Source organism: Saccopteryx bilineata, chromosome 4, assembly GCF_036850765.1.
Source record: "Saccopteryx bilineata isolate mSacBil1 chromosome 4, mSacBil1_pri_phased_curated, whole genome shotgun sequence".
Classification (NCBI taxonomy): Eukaryota; Metazoa; Chordata; class Mammalia; order Chiroptera; family Emballonuridae; genus Saccopteryx; species Saccopteryx bilineata.
Genome location: NC_089493.1, coordinates 13,301,795 through 13,320,435, shown reverse-complemented (window position 1 = coordinate 13,320,435; position 18,641 = coordinate 13,301,795). Strand labels below are relative to the sequence as shown.

Genomic DNA, 18,641 nt, shown 5'->3' with positions numbered 1-18,641 from the left:
AAGGAGGTTGGTTCTCTGATGCTCTTTGGGGCTCGTGTTTTTCTAACTCTGCCTGACCTTGACCTGAGTCTCGCCCTGCCCCGGCCCAGGGCAGATGGCACGAGCCCACCCCGCACTTGCACTCGGAGTGCCTGGGAAGTATGACACTCATCTCTGTCCCCGCCTCCCTCTGCCACACAAGTCTAGAGCCCCAGCTCTTCCCTGGGCCACGATTCGGCAAAAAGACAGCTTCTGACCTTACTGCAGGCCCTTCTCTTCACTTTGGGGCTGACAAACCAGTCCGGCTCCCACGAGGGTCAGGCAGGACCTTCTGGGACTCAGTAAGAGATTTTCAGTTCCTATGCTTACTTTGAGTCTGGCGCTCATATTATCCCCATTTAGATAATTGAGGAAACTGAGGCACAATGAAAGTAACTTCCTAGGGTCCCAAAACTGACAGACGAGGGGTTCCCCACCAGGCCACTCTGGGCTGGAGCCCTGTCCTTGGCTGCCAGAGTGCACACGAGGCTGTCTTCCTCCTTCCCACCAACCAATGCCAGAAAGACACAGCTTCCCGCGCAGCTCAGGGAAGTGGCGGCAGAGGGAGCGCTGTGGTGTTTCAGGGCTGGAGGTCCTGGGACGCCAGGGGCTGTCCCTCCCCAGGGCAGGCTGGGAACACACAGGCCAGCACGCGTCGTTTACAGGGTCACCACGAAGGAACCCTCCAAGCCGCCTTTCGGGAATCACACTGATCACAGTCACTGGGCAGTGTCGGACCACAAGAATCTAACTCAAAATTTATGGGCTTGTTGGTCCCTGCCTGCCTCCCGGATGGATAGTTCTTGAATATATCAGGATGCACTGAGAAAAGTCTTAAGCGTTTACTATCACTACTGTCTCCTCCTGGGGAGACCTCCAAAGCAGCTCCTGTCTCTGAGCCAGAAGAGGGCCAGCGTCGCCTGCGACCTGGCAGGCAAGGCCGTGGTCACCTTCATCAGCGGCTCCCCTGTGTGGGGCCGAGGCGGGCGGCCCTTTCACAAGGGAAAGCATCTGGCATCTGTCCGGGGGCTCAGGTGTCTTGACAAGCTCCAAAGGTGAAACAGAAAACTTCCCCGGTGCGATTTTCCTATTTGATCTTTTGTCTCAGGTTTTCCCATTGGGGACAGACAAGAAATACTCCTCTGAATAATTCATAGGCCCCGAGGTAGAAACACGCTGCCTCTTTTTAATAGAAAGGCAGGGTACACGGCATTGATTATACCTCTTCTGCAACGCTCTGGAAAAAGCTCGAAGACCTCAACAGCTCTTACATCTGCCTCTTATATTACTGAGACAAAAACTAAAAGCCACATAATATTTTTAATCAAACAAACTGGTGTTTAGATCACATAAATTATAAAGCTGTACTGAGCTATAAAATGCTCATAAAGGATAGCTGAAGAAAATTAAGTAGGTGTAATTATTGTAAAGTCTGATTTATTTTTAAAACTGAAAAGGACTGTTGTCAGTTTTCTATTTTAATGAGCACCTACTAGGTGCCAGGAACTCTAGGAGGCTTTTTATGGAAAGCATTTCACTGAGAACTGAGCAAATCACAGCCCAATGCACAGAAACAGCAGGGCTCCTGGAGGTCAAGCAACAAGCCCGAGGTTTCCCGGGAGCAAGGACAGGCTGCGTTCGAACCCAGATCCAACTGGAAAGCACTCACCCTTCCCGGGTGCCCAGTGCCCGGCGCCTGGGCGCTCTCCTGCTGAGAACCAGGAGTCACTGCTCAGCCCCCTCTACCACTGGCAACGTTACTATGAGAAACGGCAAGAGACAAAGGCTCTGGGATCCTTCAAACAACATTTTACTTATTAGTCACAAAACCACATCCTCCTAACACCTGACAGAAACTCACAGCCTCTCTAGTTGAGTGTTTTCACTTCACGGAGAGGAAACAGAGTGGGGAGCCCACGGGTTCTCCCAAAGAGCGAGCGACACCACTGGGACCAGAGCGCGGTCCCTGGACTCTGTCCAGTGCTCGCTCTTATGCATCGTACACCACTGATTATGGACGCCGGGCTTGCAAGGGCAGCCGCCACAGGGGGCACCTCCGTGTCATCACACGGCGCTCCTTTCCTGCGGTTCATGAAATCACAGACGTCCTACAGCTAAGAATGGAAAAAATGCTCAGAACCTCGGCCTGGCGCGCAGACCCAGAAAAAGCAGTACAGCTTTGCACCAGCGCCGCGGACTGGGTTAACTCCTGCAGGTCGGTTCCGACCGCCGCGCGACCTTGTCTTTGAGAGCGGATAACTCTGCAGCAGCTGTGCTCACATATGTTCTTCATACCACAGACCCTACCCCCAATGGAACCGAGGTAGTGGGTGGCCAGCTCCACAGCAAGGGGTAGGGGAGCAGCGGGCAGCCCCAGGCTCCAGGCCCAGGTCCCCAGAGGAGGGGGTGTGTGCCTGTCTGGAGAGCAGGCACACAGACACTGGAAACTGGAATGACTTACCTGGGCCTCTCGGTGCAACAGGGCCCACCCCGCCCGCCTCTGACAGGATGCCCCTGCTGGCCAGTGGCCTGGGCGACGAGGTAGGGTCTCCGATCCCTCAAGTCAGAGAGCCCCCAGTTTGTAAAGTGCTATGGCTTTTGTACCGAAGTCTCCCCAGAGGGTGGACACTCCCCACGGTGGCTGCTAAAAGCACTGCAGAGGCCAACACGACAACGACAGTACCCAGGGCCACAAGAATGTCTTCGTCAAACCCAGAGCCACAGGGTGGCTTGCACTGGCAGCCAGGGGACCACTGCCTCAAACTCTCCACGGCTGCACAGGACCGCTGGGCAGGACTGCTACGCTGTGCGCTGGCCACACCTAGGGGCTCTGCTGCCATAAACTATAGCGGGAACAGTGCTGCTGGCTTTGCGCACGGCGACAGCCTGGCTAGCCAGCCGCATCTGGCCTTTGGAACCAGAACAGGGTTTGAGGGGGATGACCCGAGGGCGGGTCCCGCGGCGGCCAGACTCACCAGGCGCTGCATGCTCTTCACGTGGGTGGGGCTGATGGATAAGGCTTCCTCATACCACCGCCGCGCCTCATCCATGTTTCCTCGGAGCTCAGCAACCTGGCCGCGCATGTACAGGACGTTGTGTGACATGGGGAAGAGGTTGGCGGCTTCCTGGGTGCAGGCTGTGGCTTCTGCAGGCTTCCCAATGCCGATGTAGACTTCAGCTGTGGAGAGAGCAGAGGCAGCTGCTTTCCTGGGCCACCGTCTTCGGAGGCCCCATGCATGGCCGTGACTCTGGTTGGGGATATTTACACCCCCCTCCCCCGAGTCAGGCAGGGGCCCGTCTGAAATACACAGCGCCCAGAGCCAGCCAATCCCCCACCCCAAGCGGTAGCAGCTACAGACTGACAGTCCTTCACGCCCACTGTTACACAGGACGTAAGCCACTCATACTGTGGGGCCTTGAAGGGGACACATGTCACCACCAAGAGGACAGTATGGCCTGTGCAACTCCCCCAAGCACATGCCCCTTCAGCTCTGAGAACTATAGAGAAAGGGCCAGAGTGAGGTCCAGGACAGGCAGACCAGAAGCGCATGGCCCCTCGCAGGCAGTGGCTCTGCCCTTCGGCCTGCTCTCCTGACGCCGGAAAGTGTGACGAGGGCAGCCGGCTGGGCCTACCGGTCTGTGGGATTGATCAAAATGGCGGCTCCTGCCGGCCTGGCCATCTCGCTGGTGTGTGTGTGTGTGTGTGTGTGTGTGTGTGTGTGTGTGTGTGTGTGTTACTGCACCCTGGAGACTGTTGACTGTGTCACATCAACAAAGCTCTTGGAAAAGCCAAGCTGTCACTTTCATAAAAGCAGGGAAATGACCTTTCCTCCATCTCAGGCCTCAATTCTTCCAACCCTACATGGAGGGTCCTGAATTGCTCTGCAGCCCAGGTGTCCCCGAAAGAGCCCGTCACACACGTCCAAGCGCCACCTGCCTGTCTCTCAGGCTCACACAAGCGCCCCCTTGTCCTGAGGTCCCTGTGCTCACAGCACCATCATCTTCCCGGCGCCGGGCCATTGGACCCCTCTGCCGCGCCTGTCAAGGCCGCTGCCCAGGGCCCGACTCAGGAGGCTGCTGTGCTCGGACACCACCGACTCCGTCTTCCTGCTGGCCGGTCCCTCGCTCATCCGCTCAGGCCTTGACCACGGACGGGCCTCCAGCCCGGCAGTCAAAGGTGTTTGCCCCGTATCTCCAAGTTACTTATATGCATATTAGTCTACTGTGTACGATGTGATGCACATGGAAACAGAAACAGAGTAACATCACAAAGATACGGGAAAGTTTCACTCTCTTCCTCGCGCACCCAATGAGCTGTATCCTCGAGGCCAGGTCTCGCTGAGCCCCCACCTGCCTCACCAGCCACCACCCACCCCACACGCGGCTACCACACCATCCCTGGGGCACAGTGCCCCGGGCTGTCCCCCTGCAGAGAAAACTCTCCTTCCTTAAGCTTGGCCGGCTGCCCCCACCCTTCCCTGCTTTCTTTCCCTCCCTATATCAACTGACAGGTTCATCTGGTCTCATCATTATCCCTCTAGATAGAACATGAGCCCTATGTCACACGAGGGCAGGGCCTGTGTTTGTGCTGCTCACTGCCCTGTCTCCGATGACTAGAATAGTGCAAGGCACACAGCTGGAGCTCAGGAAACAGTTGTGAATGAATAATAAAAGTAACAAAAACAGTAACTAACTTTCATTAAAAGGGTGCTTCCCGTGTTTCTTCTTTTATCTGCACAGTGATCCTATAGGTAGTGTTATTTTATCCTATTAGGTGAGGAAACTGAGGCACAGGGGCTGGGCAACTTGTCCAAGGTCCCAAGGCAGGTTAGGGGCACAGCCTGGCTTGGAGCCTGCACCTTTGGCCTCGACAGAGAACAGTGTCTCCCCTGCACCAGAGAGGACTTGGGCATGGGCAGCTTGCCTCCCACTTGGCTTGGCCTCTCAGGCCCGAGGCACTGCTGAGGACCCCGGGGCTCCAGAGCATGCAGACTGTAGGCCACAGGGTCATGGAACATTGAGAATTCGATGCCTGGGCCTTGTGTGTGGCCTTGGGCGAGGCAGTCAACTTCCCTGGGCCTGTTCACCAGTCAGAGGGGGGCCGTTCACTGGTCAGAGGGGGCCCCGATGCTGGAGTGAGGAAACTAAGGTGCTGAGGTAAAATGACCCATCCACGCCCCCGTAGATCTCCTTGGCTGAGCCGGGGTACTGGGGAGATGCGGGTTCAGCCTCTGTTTTAGCGGGGCTTCCGAGAGGATGGCCCACAACACAGGCGCACCTCGAGAGACCGTGGGCTGGGCTCCCTACACCTGTAATACAGACAACGTCGCAGTAGAGCGAGCCACACGAGTGTTTGGGTTTCCCTGTGCACATGCAAGTTACGTTGACAGTACTGTAGTCTTTCGGTATACAACAGCTTTATGTCTAAAAAAAGTACATAATCTTAATTAAAAAGTACTTTATTGCTAAAAAATGCTAAGCATCATCTGAGCCTCCCGCTAGCTGTCATCTTTTTTTCTGGTGGAGGGTCTCAGCTTCAATTTGTAAAAAATGCAGTATTTGCCAAGTCCAACAAAGCGAGGTCTGCCTGTAGTCACTCCCCCTTCGTGAGGACGTTACACCGAATGGGGCACAAAATCTAAGGCCCCATGAATAAAACCTTAGTGGTGGGGTTCCTGACATCAACCGAGTAGTTTGGGATGTGGTTGGGGTGGTAAGAGGAAAAGAGTACCCGGAATCCCTGGGGGCCTTCTCGCCGGCCGTGCTGGCCCCTCCCGGACCACGAGGCCGTGCGGGTGTTTCCGATGAGCTCGCAGGGCTCGGCTCCGACGCCTGCCTTCCTGGGCGTCCGCGGCTCGCACAGCGACCAGCACCTCCCGGAAGAGGGTTTCACAAACATCTATCCCTGGTCGCACAGGGTTAGCGACTCCTTCCCTCCCCTGCGTTCCCGCAGCACCGCTATCGGCCCCTGGACACACCACCTTCGCCAGGAGACGCTCCAGTCTGTCTTGTTTCTGCCAGGAGCCCCTGGCCGCAGCCACACCCGGCCCCTCCGCTGTCCTCCCCCAGGTCCCATCAGATTGCTGCATTTGGGAGAAGGACTTGGGTCTTGCTCATGGGGCCCCTCGGGGCACTCGCGGTTTGCTCTCCCAGGCACAACCCTGGTTCTCTCCCTGCACGGGGAGGCCAGCAATTTGGGATGGGTGAATTCAGCTCAGCTATGACACATCAGGGAGCCTGACTGAGACCAAAAGCCACAACCTCTGATCCAGGCGCTGGGATTGGATCTCTGTCTGCTTCCTCTGCCGATTTCCTAACTGGTGGAGGAGAGCTCAAGGGGCAAAGAGAGGAGCTTTATTCTCGCTTTCCCAAAGCCTCCAAAGTGTGATCAGCTCCTGGCTTTTCCCACTCCCTCTCCTGACAAGCAGCCGCCAGGCACAGTCCTCTCTGCGTCCCTTCCACAGACTCGAGCACGTAGTCGGTGCTCAGGAAACGTCTGTGGGTAAGTGGACGCTGAATGAGCTCAGAGGGGGCAACCGTTTCCGTGGTCCAGGAGAGTGATGAAAGTCAGAGGCCAGAGAAGCAACAGCAAGTGAGGTTTTCCTGATTGTTTCTCCAGGGACTAAATTCAAGTTCTTTTAAAAAGAAGTAAACAGAGGGCCGGTGAGCGTAATAAGAGATAGAAGGGCAGGACCAGAGACACAGAGGGGAGCTGGCTCCAGGAACTTAAAGCCCATCAGCTTCCAACTAGGACTCATTTGAGTGTGAGGTCAGGGCCCCACTGCAGGGTGGCCTGAAAGGTCTCTCTCTGAAGAGGTCACAGGGACGAAGTTCTGTTCTGGTCGTTGGCAGCAGACAGAGAACCAAAGGCCAGTGGCTACTCAGGGTCATGGACATTTCTAGCTCGTTCCGAGAGCTCAGCCTACACCCTGGCTATCCCCTTTGGTTTGTCCCTGTCACTGGGTCACTACGAGAAATGTCGCAAATAAATTCCCTCCTCTGCTTGCAAACCCCAGCGGTCCCTACCGCGGGTGAATGTGACCTGTGTGGTTTTGCTTCGCATTCAAAACGAGGGCCCGCCACCTTTCCAGCACCTCCTTCCCGTTCAGTCACGGGCTCGCCACCACCCTCCACCGGTGCCAGTGCTGTCCCTTCCGCTCCAAATGCCTTCCTCTGCTGAGAGGCCACCTGCTGAAGACCAGCCACTCTTCACTCTGGGCTCCGCGATCCTCATCCTGCACGGCCTCCCAACCAGCCTGGGGTGAGCCATCTCCCCGCTGCCCTGTGTGCCTGTGTGTTCCGGGAAGTCCCTCACCCAGTGTGTCTTGTACACAGCGACCCGCGTGTGCACCGGCATGCCCATGAGATGCCATACCCCCGGAGGGCCAGGATCACGTCAGCACACTTCTGCACTACACAGAGGGCTTGCCCACAGGCTTTCTGAAACTGTTTGTTAAACCAAAGTACAGATGTGATCTGAAAAGGGCTGAGTCACGCCGAGAGTCTGAGGACAATTTCTTCCTCAAGGTGAAGAGGCTTCCTGACTGGGGACTTCAGCTGCAAGGTAGAGCTTTGGCTCCAGCCGTGCCTACCTTGGGCTTGAGGTCGGGCAGAGCAGGGCTGAGAACTGGCCTGGACCGTCCGGCCAGTGTGGGCATGGCACAGGGCTACATCTGTCCCAGCGCTGCACCTGTCCCAGGGCTGCACCTGTCCCAGGGCTGTGCCTGTCCCAGGGCTGTGCCTGTCCCAGGTGCGTCTGTCTGTCCTAGGGCTGTGCCTGTCCCAGGGCTGTGCCTGTCCCAGGGCTGTGCCTGTCCCAGGTACATCTGTCTGTCCCAGGGCTGTGCCTGTCCTGGGGCTGCGTCTGTCCCAGGTGTGTCTGTCTGTCCCAGGGCTGTACCTATCCTGGGGCTGTGCCTGTCCAGGGCTGCGTCTATCCCAGGTGTGTCTGTCTGTCCCAGGGCTGTGCCTATCCTGGGGCTGCGTCTGTCCCAGGTGTGTCTGTCTGTCCCAGGGCTGTGCCTATCCTGGGGCTGTGCCTGTCCTGGGGCTGTGCCTGTCCTGGGGCTGTGCCTGTCCCGAGGCTGCGTCTGTCTGTCCCAGGGCTGTGCCTGTCCCAGGTGTGTCTGTCTGTCCTAGGGCTGTGCCTGTCCCGGGGCTGTGCCTGTCCTGGGGCTGTGCCTGTCCTGGGGCTGTGCCTGTCCTAGGGCTGTGCCTATCCCGAGGCTGCGTCTGTCTGTCCCAGGGCTGTGCCTGTCCTGGGGCTGTGCCTGTCCTGGGGCTGTGCCTGTCCCAGGTGTGTCTGTCTGTCCCAGGGCTGTGCCTGTCCTGGGGCTGCGTCTGTCCCAGGTGTGTCTGTCTGTCCTAGGGCTGTGCCTGTCCCAGGTGCGTCTGTCTGTCCTAGGGCTGTGCCTGTCCTGGGGCTGTGTCTGTCCCAGGTGTGTCTGTCTGTCCCAGGGCTGTGCCTATCCCGGGGCTGTGCCTGTCCTGGGGCTGTGCCTATCCTGGGGCTGTGCCTGTCCCAGGTGCGTCTGTCTGTCCCAGGGCTGTGCCTGTCCTGGGGCTGCGTCTGTCCCAGGTGTGTCTGTCTGTCCCAGGGCTGTACCTATCCTGGGGCTGTGCCTGTCCAGGGCTGTGCCTGCCCTGGGGCTGCGTCTGTCCCAGGTGTGTCTGTCTGTCCCAGGGCTGTGCCTATCCTGGGGCTGCGTCTGTCCCAGGTGTGTCTGTCTGTCCCAGGGCTGTGCCTATCCTGGGGCTGTGCCTGTCCAGGGCTGCGTCTGTCCCAGGTGTGTCTGTCTGTCCCAGGGCTGTGCCTATCCCGGGGCTGTGCCTGTCCTAGGGCTGTGCCTGTCCCGGGGCTGTGCCTGTCCCAGGTGCATCTGTCTGTCCTAGGGCTGTGCCTGTCCTGGGGCTGTGCCTGTCCCAGGTGCATCTGTCTGTCCTAGGGCTGTGCCTGTCCTGGGGCTGTGTCTGTCCCAGGTGTGTCTGTCTGTCCCAGGGCTGTGCCTATCCCGAGGCTGCGTCTGTCTGTCCTAGGGCTGTGCCTGTCCCGGGGCTGTGCCTGTCCTGGGGCTGTGCATGTCCTGGGGCTGTGTCTGTCCCAGGTGTGTCTGTCTGTCCCAGGGCTGTGCCTATCCCGGGGCTGTGCCTGTCCTGGGGCTGTGCCTGTCCTGGGGCTGCGTCTGTCCCAGGTGCGTCTGTCTGTCCCAGGGCTGTGCCTGTCCCGGGTGCGTCTGTGTGTCCCAGGGCTGTGCCTGTCCCGGGGCTGTGCCTGTCCCGGGGCTGTGCCTGTCCTGGGGCTGCGTCTGTCCCAGAGCTGTGCCTGTCCCAGGTGCGTCTGTCTGTTCTAGGGCTGTGTCTGTCCTGGGGCTGTGCCTGTCCCAGGTGCGTCTGTCTGTCCTAGGGCTGTGCCTGTCCTGGGGCTGTGCCTGTCCTGGGGCTGTGTCTGTCCCAGGTGTGTCTGTCTGTCCCAGGGCTGCGTCTGTCCCACCAGGGCTGCGAGGCAGCTCTTTCCTTCTCACAAAGGTGCCTTTGGCTGGGCAAGCCTGATCTCTGGGATCAGTTAAGCCAGAGGGGAAACCTTTTCTGAAACTCACACGCAAAAACTCTAAATGCCAGAGGCAGCCCAAGGGCTGAACACAGTGCGGGCGCCGTCATGCGTGCCATTCCACCCGAGAACGGGCAGGCAGAGCGGGAAGAGACTGGGGAGCCCACTCCGCCCCCAGCCATGCAGGTCAGGCCTGCAGGCAAGCGGGCAGGCAGGGCGGGAGGAGACTGGGGAGCCCACTCCGCCCCCAGCCATGCAGGTCAGGCCTGCAGGCAAGCGGGCAGGCGGGGCGGGAGGAGACTGGGGAGCCCCCCCACCCCAGCCATGCAGGTCAGGCCTGCAGGCAAGCGGGCAGGCAGTGAGCTCGGCCAGCAAAACCCGACCGCTCAAAACTACTGCCTTTACCCCAAGTCCTGCTTCCGTAGAGGGGGTGACTTGTGCTTGGGAAACAAATCTTAGCCACTTGGCTCTGGGGTCGCCCCTGCCCGTGGAGGGCAGAGGGTCCCCGGGGGCACCAGGTGTCTGCCAGCGGCAGCAGGGGCTCTGACACGCCTCCCATGTCTTCATGTCCTCACTCTTCCACGTACAAATCAGCACGAGGGCCAAGGAGGAAAGGGGCCATGTGTCCTGATGAGTTTGCGGTCACCCTCCCAAGTCACCGAGGCCTAGGGGAGGCTCTCAGCAGAACTGTCCCTCACTCTCTGGAACTCGGGAAGTGAATGGTGGTGGAGGTTTTGTTTCCGTGCGACAGTCCTACCCTGAGCTTCACTGGGCCAGGCCCCACGCTGAGGCCTGCAGTCCCCAAGAGGAACACTGCCCAGGTCCTGTCCTCACTGAGGGCCTGGCCAAATGCCACCACCAGGGTCCTGGCTGCATGACTGATGTTTATTTCCGAGTCTGTGAATGGCTGCATCTACCTGTGCGGAGCGGTCCCTTTGCCAGGGCTTGGTGGGGTTGCAACATTGGTTCCTTCTCCCCTCACTGCACCGGCCACACACTTTGTCCCTTCCCAGGCCGTGGTCCAGATGTTCTCCTGACTCTTTAATCCTTTCCCACAGTCCCCTGTCCCCAACCCCTCACTGACCCCGATTTGTCATTCGCAGAGAAGACAGAAGCTGCTGAGCTGACCTCAGGCCCTTGGTTGTCCAGGACACCAATCCACACTGTCCCCTCTGCCCTGACTGAGGGCCAGCCATCTGCCTGGGCCCCGGGCCCACCACTCCCTTGTCTCCTTGAGCAAGATATGCCTTCCCACGTCCTCTCTCTCTTCTGGGCCACCAGGGTCTCGATCTTGACTGCATCATGCCCGTCAGTGATCAACATGCTTCAGTGTCCACCATTTTAAATTCTTTTTCCTTGACTCCTCCCCTCCCCAGCTACTCCTCTTGTCCCCACTCTGCTCCAGGGGGTTCTTCTGGAAAGAAATGTGCCCTCCGCCCTTCTCTCCTCACTTGCGTCCACTGTGCAGCCCGCATCAGTGCGGCTCCATCTCTACCACGCCACAGACCTGTCTCGTCACGGTCACCAACTCCCACATGCAAAATCCAACGAAGGCGAATGCTCGTCTCTACCTGACCCAATTTCTCAACAGCGTTTCCTGCCAGCCACATCCTACTTTAAAAAGTAGTTATTTTAATAGCTGTTAAGTATCTTGCACAACTGTGACAACTGTCCTTGCTTGGCAGAACGGAGCACTAGGGCTCAGAGGGATTAGGAATAACCTGCCCAGATCACCCTGCTGTGGACGCCGTGGTGGGGCCAGGATCCCACCCGTCCACATCCGGAGCCCCCGCGCTCCTTTGTACACCCCTTCGGCGGCCACCCCGCCTCTCCTGGTCCCCTCCCACCTTGCTGACCACGCCCTTTGGTCTCTGTGGCCTCTCTTCCCTCCCCATATTTTAAATGCGTGTGTGGGGTGCAGGTCCCTGTTCCAGCCCCCCCTCCCCCATCGACGTTCTCTTCCTCGTCACTTTCACCACACCCCCGACTTTCATCTCCATCCCCAAATTTCTGTGTCTAGCCCAGTTCTGAAGTGCAGGCCTGACTATCCAGCCCCTGCCTAGCATGGTCACCGGCGTGTTCTCAGGCACCTGATCCTTCTGAGTTCACACAGGACTGGGGTTTCTCCTCCCGGCTAACCCCAACATCAGCTCTTCCCCCAGGCTTCGTGTAGACAATGGAACTATGAGTCACCCACCAACTCGAGCCCCAAACGCAGCTCCCTCCTCTTCGTCACCCTCGAATCTAATCCATCAATAAGTCCTATTACTTTTATCTCAAGTGCTTCCCTGGTGTCCCCTTCTGCTATCCAAGCTTGATCCTGCATCGCAGCCGGATTGCTCCCTCTCCACGGGGACCAGTGCTTCTTTCTCTGCTCCGTCTGCTAACGCTACAGCCCCGCACTAGGGGGCATACTCTTAGAGCCTCAGTCCCTCCCTTTTACTCTTCTGCCTGAAGTCCTTCGGTGGCTTCTCAGTGCTTTTAGGATGAAAGGGTCTGGCAGGATCTTGCCTCACCCGAGGCCACGTTACTGCTTCCCCTGTAAGCTCACGCCCAGGGGCCCTGCCATGTCTCTGACATGCAGAGCTAGCGTGGCTCGTGGCCTTTGCCTGTGCTATCCTGGGCCTGCGCCATCGTCCTGATCAACTGCTTACCAGCCCTCGGGGCTCTGCTCCCGTGTACTCAGGCCTCCATGGCTCCCGCCTGGGGAGGACCTCCGTCACCAGTTCTCCCAGGACCCCCTCTGCTCTCTCACGGCACCTGGCACAATGGGGATTAAGTCTCCTGCCTTTGCTTTGTTTTGAATCTGCACATTGTGTGAAGGCAGGGATGTTGTCTGTCTTCATGGCCATCACAGTCCAGAACTGAGCTCCGACTGTGGCACAAAACAGATGCTCGAGGGCACTAGCAACTGAGAGCCGGCATGGGTGGCGTCTGCGCCACACGGCGTCCCGGATTCTGGCCTCTCCACTTGGGAGCCGTGTAACCTTAGGCAAGTGACTCGACCGATGTGTCTCAGTTTCTTCATCTGTAAAATGAGATGATAGGGTATTTATGCCCCACAAGGCTATCACGAGGACTAGACAAGTTAAGACATATCAGGTTCATGGGATAATGTCTGACACATGCACAGTCCTTGATAAATATCAGCTACCTGCAAGTTGTAGACTATTAACGAAAGGCCTGGGGGTGCCTGGTCAAGAGTGACACTGCACCAGGCAGGCACAACCCCGGGACTGAGTGTGCCCTCCCACAGGAGTTCCTGTGCAGCGACAACACACCAGCTGTCCGGGAGCTGTGCATCGCACCAGGGTGGCCATGACACAGGATGATCCCTCGACCCTGCTGCTGTGGGCACCTGGTGGCAGGGAGGACCTGGCAGCAGGAAGGGGGAAGGGGGAAGGGGAGATGGGGAGGGGGAGGGGGAGGGGAGGAAGGGGGGAGGGGGGAGGGGGAGGGGAGAGGGGAGAGAGGAAAGGGGAGAGGGGGAAGGGGGAGGGGAGAGGGGCAGGGGGAGGGGGAGGGAAGGAGGGGGGAGGGGAGAGGGGAGAGAGGAAAGGGGAGAGGGGGAAGGGGGAGGGGAGAGGGGGAGGGGGAGGGGGAGGGGAGGAGGGGGGAGGGGAAGGGGGGAGGGGAAAGGGGGGAGGGGAGAGGGGAGAGGGGAGAGGGGGAGAGGACAAGCCAGGCCAGGGCCAAGGGATTTCTGAGAACATCATGGCTTTACATTCCCAGCAGAAACCAGAAAATCTGATCTTGTACATCTAAGAATAGCTGTTGGTTTCAACTGTGAGAGGTGCCAAAGTAAAAGCTATAATTATTAGTAAGTAACAAGCAGAAATTAACCACCGACTGCAAAGTCATTTTTAGCTGCCAGCCCGGTGTGGAGAGGGAAAGGTAGGCACCAGGAAGCTGCTTGGCTTGGACAAGGCTCTGGCTCAACTCTGAAGCTGAGCCCGGTGCCCCGCCAATGGCCAGCGATCTGGTCTGCCCGCTAAAGAGAACCTGGTTGCAATGCGTGGAGAGGGTGATAAACACCAGGTGCTCTACTGCCTCCTGACTCCTGCCGCAGGGAGACCTGGGAGGCACTCCTGTGCAGCCTGGGTGTTCCTCCTACAGAACGGGGGGCCAAACCCTCCTCAGAAGATAGTGAATGTACAGATGGCTCCGGAAGATACTTGAAACTTTCAGGAAAAGAGGACATAAAGATGGGTCATTGCTTTCTACATATCATATGAAGGAAGCCCAGATGTTATAAAGAAAAGATTGGTAAATGTATTAAAAAAAAACTGGCAAAAAAAAAAGACAAAAAACCCAAACAAGGTAACAATGAGGAGCAACATTTCTAGCCCACGTGACAGACAGGAGGCAGACGTCTCTGACATGTACTAACTGCTGACAGCTTGTCCCGCAGGACAAGCTCAGGGTCTGGGAAGATAAAAGGGCAGACATCACAGACAATGGCAACACCATCTCACCTATCAGACTGGCAGAGACCTAGAAGTCTGACAGTTCGTGGTGTTGACGAGGATGTGAGTAGACACTCGCACATTGCTGACTGGGATGCAAACTGGAGCAATTCTATGGAAGGCGACCTGACACAACTGACCCAAAGTAAAGAACGCACACCCTTTGGTCCAACCGTCCCACTTTTAGGAGTTTACCTTACAGATACAGAACAATATATATAAAGATACTTACTGATGAATTGTCTACAACAACAAAATACTAGAAATAATTATAAATGTTAATCAGGGGAGTGCCGGTTAAGTGACGGTGAGCTCATACAGTGGGCTCACACTCAGCAGCTGTCGGAGAGTGAGGGGCTCACGAGCACAGAGAAGCAGTGACCTCAGGGTGGGAGCAGCTCGGGACACGCACAGACTGCTGGCAGTGGGTGCCCGTGGGCGAGGGGGGCGGGCTCAGAGACGGGGGAGCCTTTTCCCGTGACGTCTTCTGTACCTTTCCGATTGTGTCACGTTGGTCCAAACAAACGAGGGGAAACACACGCACAACCCATGAGGGTCTGCCGCCGGGCACCTCTGGAGAAGGGTCTGAGGACTGGGGATCAAGATGTCCAGGACGGGAGGATCTACCTGGTCTGTGCTCCCACTGGCCTCAGCCCGTTCCCTCACAGAGCAGGTGAAGGAGTTCATGGCCTATTTGCTGTTCAGCTGGACATACGGGTGGTGCAGGGACCCCTCCTACATGGACAGCTGACATCCTATCAGAGTGACCCTACCGGCAGCCTTGCAGTTGGAGCCAGCTCCCCCAGGGGCTCCCATCGCGGGTTTCCACTAAGCTCACTGGAAAGACGGCCACGAGAGAAGAGACGCCCCACGCCCCGAAGCGCCACACCCTTCATGTTACACCTCGGTCTACCCAGCTTCCTCCAGACGCGCGCGGTTTACAGGGTCCAGAAGCTGATGACAGACGAACAGGGTACCTGGTTTCTGCCAGTTGTCACAAGGCGGGGGCCATGTTCACGCTGGCTCTCAGAGCAGTAGAGCTCCAAGACTATGTGAACATACACGATTCTAATCTTGACTCTAACAAAGTCACTGCCTTGAGTCCATATGGCACAAATCCTATGAAGATTCTAATTTATTCCATCCATTCCTATTACATATAATGTTCACTATATGTGTGTAAGCGCTATGCACACTCTGCCCAGAGTAAGGCAGACGTGGCACTCGATTCCCACAAGTTCAATTTTACCATCAGTAGAGTGTTAAAAGCTACATTTGTTAACTAGCGACGAGAGCTGTATTCTGTCCTATAGGCTATGGCGATGAGAAACCCATGTTACATGATCGCTGAAAAACTCAAGGAGAGTCCCAAACAGTTCAATGCTCTAACAAGCAGCTACAGAATTTCCTCCCAGAGTCCTAGCCAGCCACGCAAAGAGGGACAAAGTCTGACAACTGAGTGTGGGGCAGCAAGCCATAGGGTGGAGATGTCCTGGGACTTGGTGTCTCTCATTTGGGTCACTCACTTTTCCAAGGAATAAGCCAGACAAGCAATGCCTGAGGCTAAGGGAGCTAATTCCAGCCTAGAGGGTTCACCCTCAGCTCTTCTAGTGTTTTAGATGTTGGCCCTTCACGACTAGACTTCACAGCCAGTTTGGAAGACAACCTTGACCCCACACCGGGCCTGCAGGTTCAGCCAGTCTCCCCTGGCCCGACACAGACCTGTCCTGCGCTTTTCCTGTCTTCTGTAGTCACTGCTCACAAAGCCTACTGAACAGGACAGGCACCTAGACTGGGCCGGACTTTCTGTAGGGGAGTGGCGGAGGAAGGCGTGGCTGTGTCCTGCCCCCAGCTCCCGGAGGACCTGAGAGAGAACCAGCGTGGGCAGGCGTCTGCGCAGGAGGAACAATCGGCACATTCACGAGTCATCGCTCGCTTGCACCTCTGCTTAGAAGAATATAATTTGTTAATTTACAGTCGCTATTATGGCTCAATTAAAGATGCCAACACAGAAGAGGCTGGCTGAGCTTGGCTATGTGACATGCCAAAGCCAGGTAAGTCTGTGTTTTCATCTACGAAGATCTGCCAATGGTTTCAAACAAGGCTGCACATCACACAATTAGCTTTGGCAAAAAAGGAGTAAACAGATGGACAATGGTGGATAATAAGCACTTTCCCGGCCAAATCTGGGCTTTTGCCGTGCACCCTGAGAGTCAAGCCTGGGAAGGCCCTGGGAGGGTCTTGTAAAGACATGAGAAAATGTGAGGAACAGAAGCTGCCTTTTCTATAGAAATATAAAAATGTAAGGATGTCAACAGCCATCATTTGCTCGGATTCTCTGTTGAGTGGGCTTGTTACTAGAATGCCTGCATGCAGGGTTTATTTTAGGATTTCCAGCTACGCAAAAGCAGCCACGTGAAACTGAGGAGGGGCATTGGGCCTGTTTCCGGGCAGTTTCCAGTTCAGCAGGTCCAGTCCCTGCCTCCTCCTCTGTGGATTACCAGGCATGCCACCAGAGAGCGGAGACATCAGAAACAGTACCCCCCCCCCCGCTTTGATAAAGACACCTGCGTCAGCAATATGCCTGTCCCCTCTCCTAGGACTCTAAGATTTTACTGCTGTGATGTGCCAGGCACTGTGCTCATCAAACCCAGCATATGGCGCTATCAACTGTCAACCCCACTGTACAGATGAGGAAACTGAGGCTGAGAGGCAGCTATTCACTTAAATCTACACAGCTGCTAAGTAGTAGCACTGATACCCGCCCCCCCCCCCCCCAAGTCCGCAGGCCGTGCAGACTTTCGGTCTGGGACACCATGCTAAGCTGTCTCCTGCAAAGGAGCTCTGAGGTGCAGCTCTTTGGGCCCTGCCCTCTGCACAGCGGGCTCCCTGGGATCCTCAGAGGCCAATTCAGGAGCTCCTTCCTGGATGCCTGCCCTGTGCCAGGCTCCGGGTCATGGTACTGAGGCAGGCAGGAGGGGGAGTCACAGAGTATGTAACTCACAGTTCCTACAAAGAAGTACGGTAGCCCCCCTGCTCTGCGGTTTTACGTCCTATGATCTCAGCAACTTGTGGTCAACTGGGTCCAAAAACAGTAAATGGAAAATTCCAGAAATCAACAATTCATGTTTTAAATTGCATGCCATCCTGAGTAACGTGATGAAATCTCTCCCCAACCTGGGACAAGAACCGCCCTCTTGTCCAGAGTCTCCACACTGTGTGTACGGCCGCCCGTTAGCCACTTAGCAGCCGTCTTGGTTCTGGCACAGACTGGTGCAGTATCACAGTGCTTGTGTCCAGGTCACCCTCATTTTATTTAATAACGCCTAAAGCGCAAGAGTAGTGTTACTGGCAACTCAGGTGTGCCAAAGAGAGACTGTAGTTCTTCTATTTTATTACTGGTTAATGTTGTTAATCTCTTACCATGTTCAATTTATAAATTACATGTTATCTTAGGTATATAAAAAAAGGAAAAAACATAATGCACGAACAATTTGATATCACCCAAAGTTTCAGGCACCCCCTGGGGGCTGGCACGTGCCCTCCTCGGATAGGGGTGGCTGCTGTAGTAACACGCTGCTCTGACTGCAAAGCTTTGATTTCTCCTGAAGAGGGGCTGTGGGCTAAGGAGGCCAGTGCCCACAGGACCCGGCAGCCTCGCACACGGCAGGTTTTGGGGGAGGGAGACCCACAGTGGGCCAGAGCGGTACCTGCGTGGAGCCAGATCTGGGCCAGCGTCATCCAGGGATGCAGCGGGCCCTGCTTGGGGGCGCTGCTCTGCAGAGAGGAGGCCACTTCTGACAGCGCCTGTTCCACTCTTGAGGCCGCCACCGATGTGGCATGGACAGAGCCTGTGGGGGGGGGGTCCGAGAAGATGGCATCAGACATGAAGGGGCAGGCCCAGCCAACCGCCCCCGCCCCACACACAGACAGTTCAGGACGTACGCACGCTCCTATCCCCACGATGCTTCTACGTTTCATGGTCCATAAAGAAATGCAATCAGGACAGCTGGAACCTCACTCTCTGTCCTTTGCTTTAGCTAATCTCTTCATCTACAACCAGAGCATGCCAAGCTCAGTGCTCCCTCCAGCAGCTCGGTCTGTGCAGCGTGTGTCGGGGCGGGAGGGAGGGGTATCGCTAGCACACAGCTGTGACACACTTTCAACACGGCATAAATGAACTTACAAAGCTCCCCGTGAGCGCCCACACCTAGAAACAACATGGGGCGGAGGAAGGAACTGTACTCGCCTTCTGGGGTAACCTTTGGAGCAGATGGGGGCCATTTCCAGGACAAACTACCAACTTCTCACTTCATTCCCTGGCCTTCAGGAGGTGGGCAACACCCTAGATTGGAAACCACATTCCAGAACATGACTCAACTGCAGAAAAAGCATACTTTTGTCCTTTGTATAAGCAGACGTCTGCTTCCACTGGACCGAGCGGGGGACGGCTTACAGCGAAGGTGCCCGGGACTCAGAGGCTGCACCTGCCTAGCCCTTATGTACACAGCTGTCCTGAAAGGCGAGGAAAGGAGCATGTTTGCTGGCCAAAGCAATCTGGCAAAACCACTTCCCTGCAGAAGTCAAGAGAGTCAAATGACTCATTCATT

The 18,641-nt window shown here is 56.6% G+C and overlaps 1 protein-coding gene across 4 annotated transcripts in view; it reads right to left on the bottom strand.

Annotated features, from left to right (window-relative positions):
* The window catches only part of TTC7B (tetratricopeptide repeat domain 7B), a 243,200-nt gene that overhangs the window by 30,135 nt on the left and 194,424 nt on the right, over positions 1-18,641 (bottom strand). For all 4 annotated transcript variants that reach the window (XM_066273807.1, XM_066273808.1, XM_066273810.1 and 1 more), the window contains 2 exons: positions 17,742-17,882; positions 2,994-3,196 (listed from right to left, as the gene is read on the bottom strand). In XM_066273807.1, coding sequence (XP_066129904.1) covers positions 2,994-3,196; positions 17,742-17,882 — 344 coding nt within the window. The remainder of the gene's footprint in view (positions 1-2,993; positions 3,197-17,741; positions 17,883-18,641) is intronic.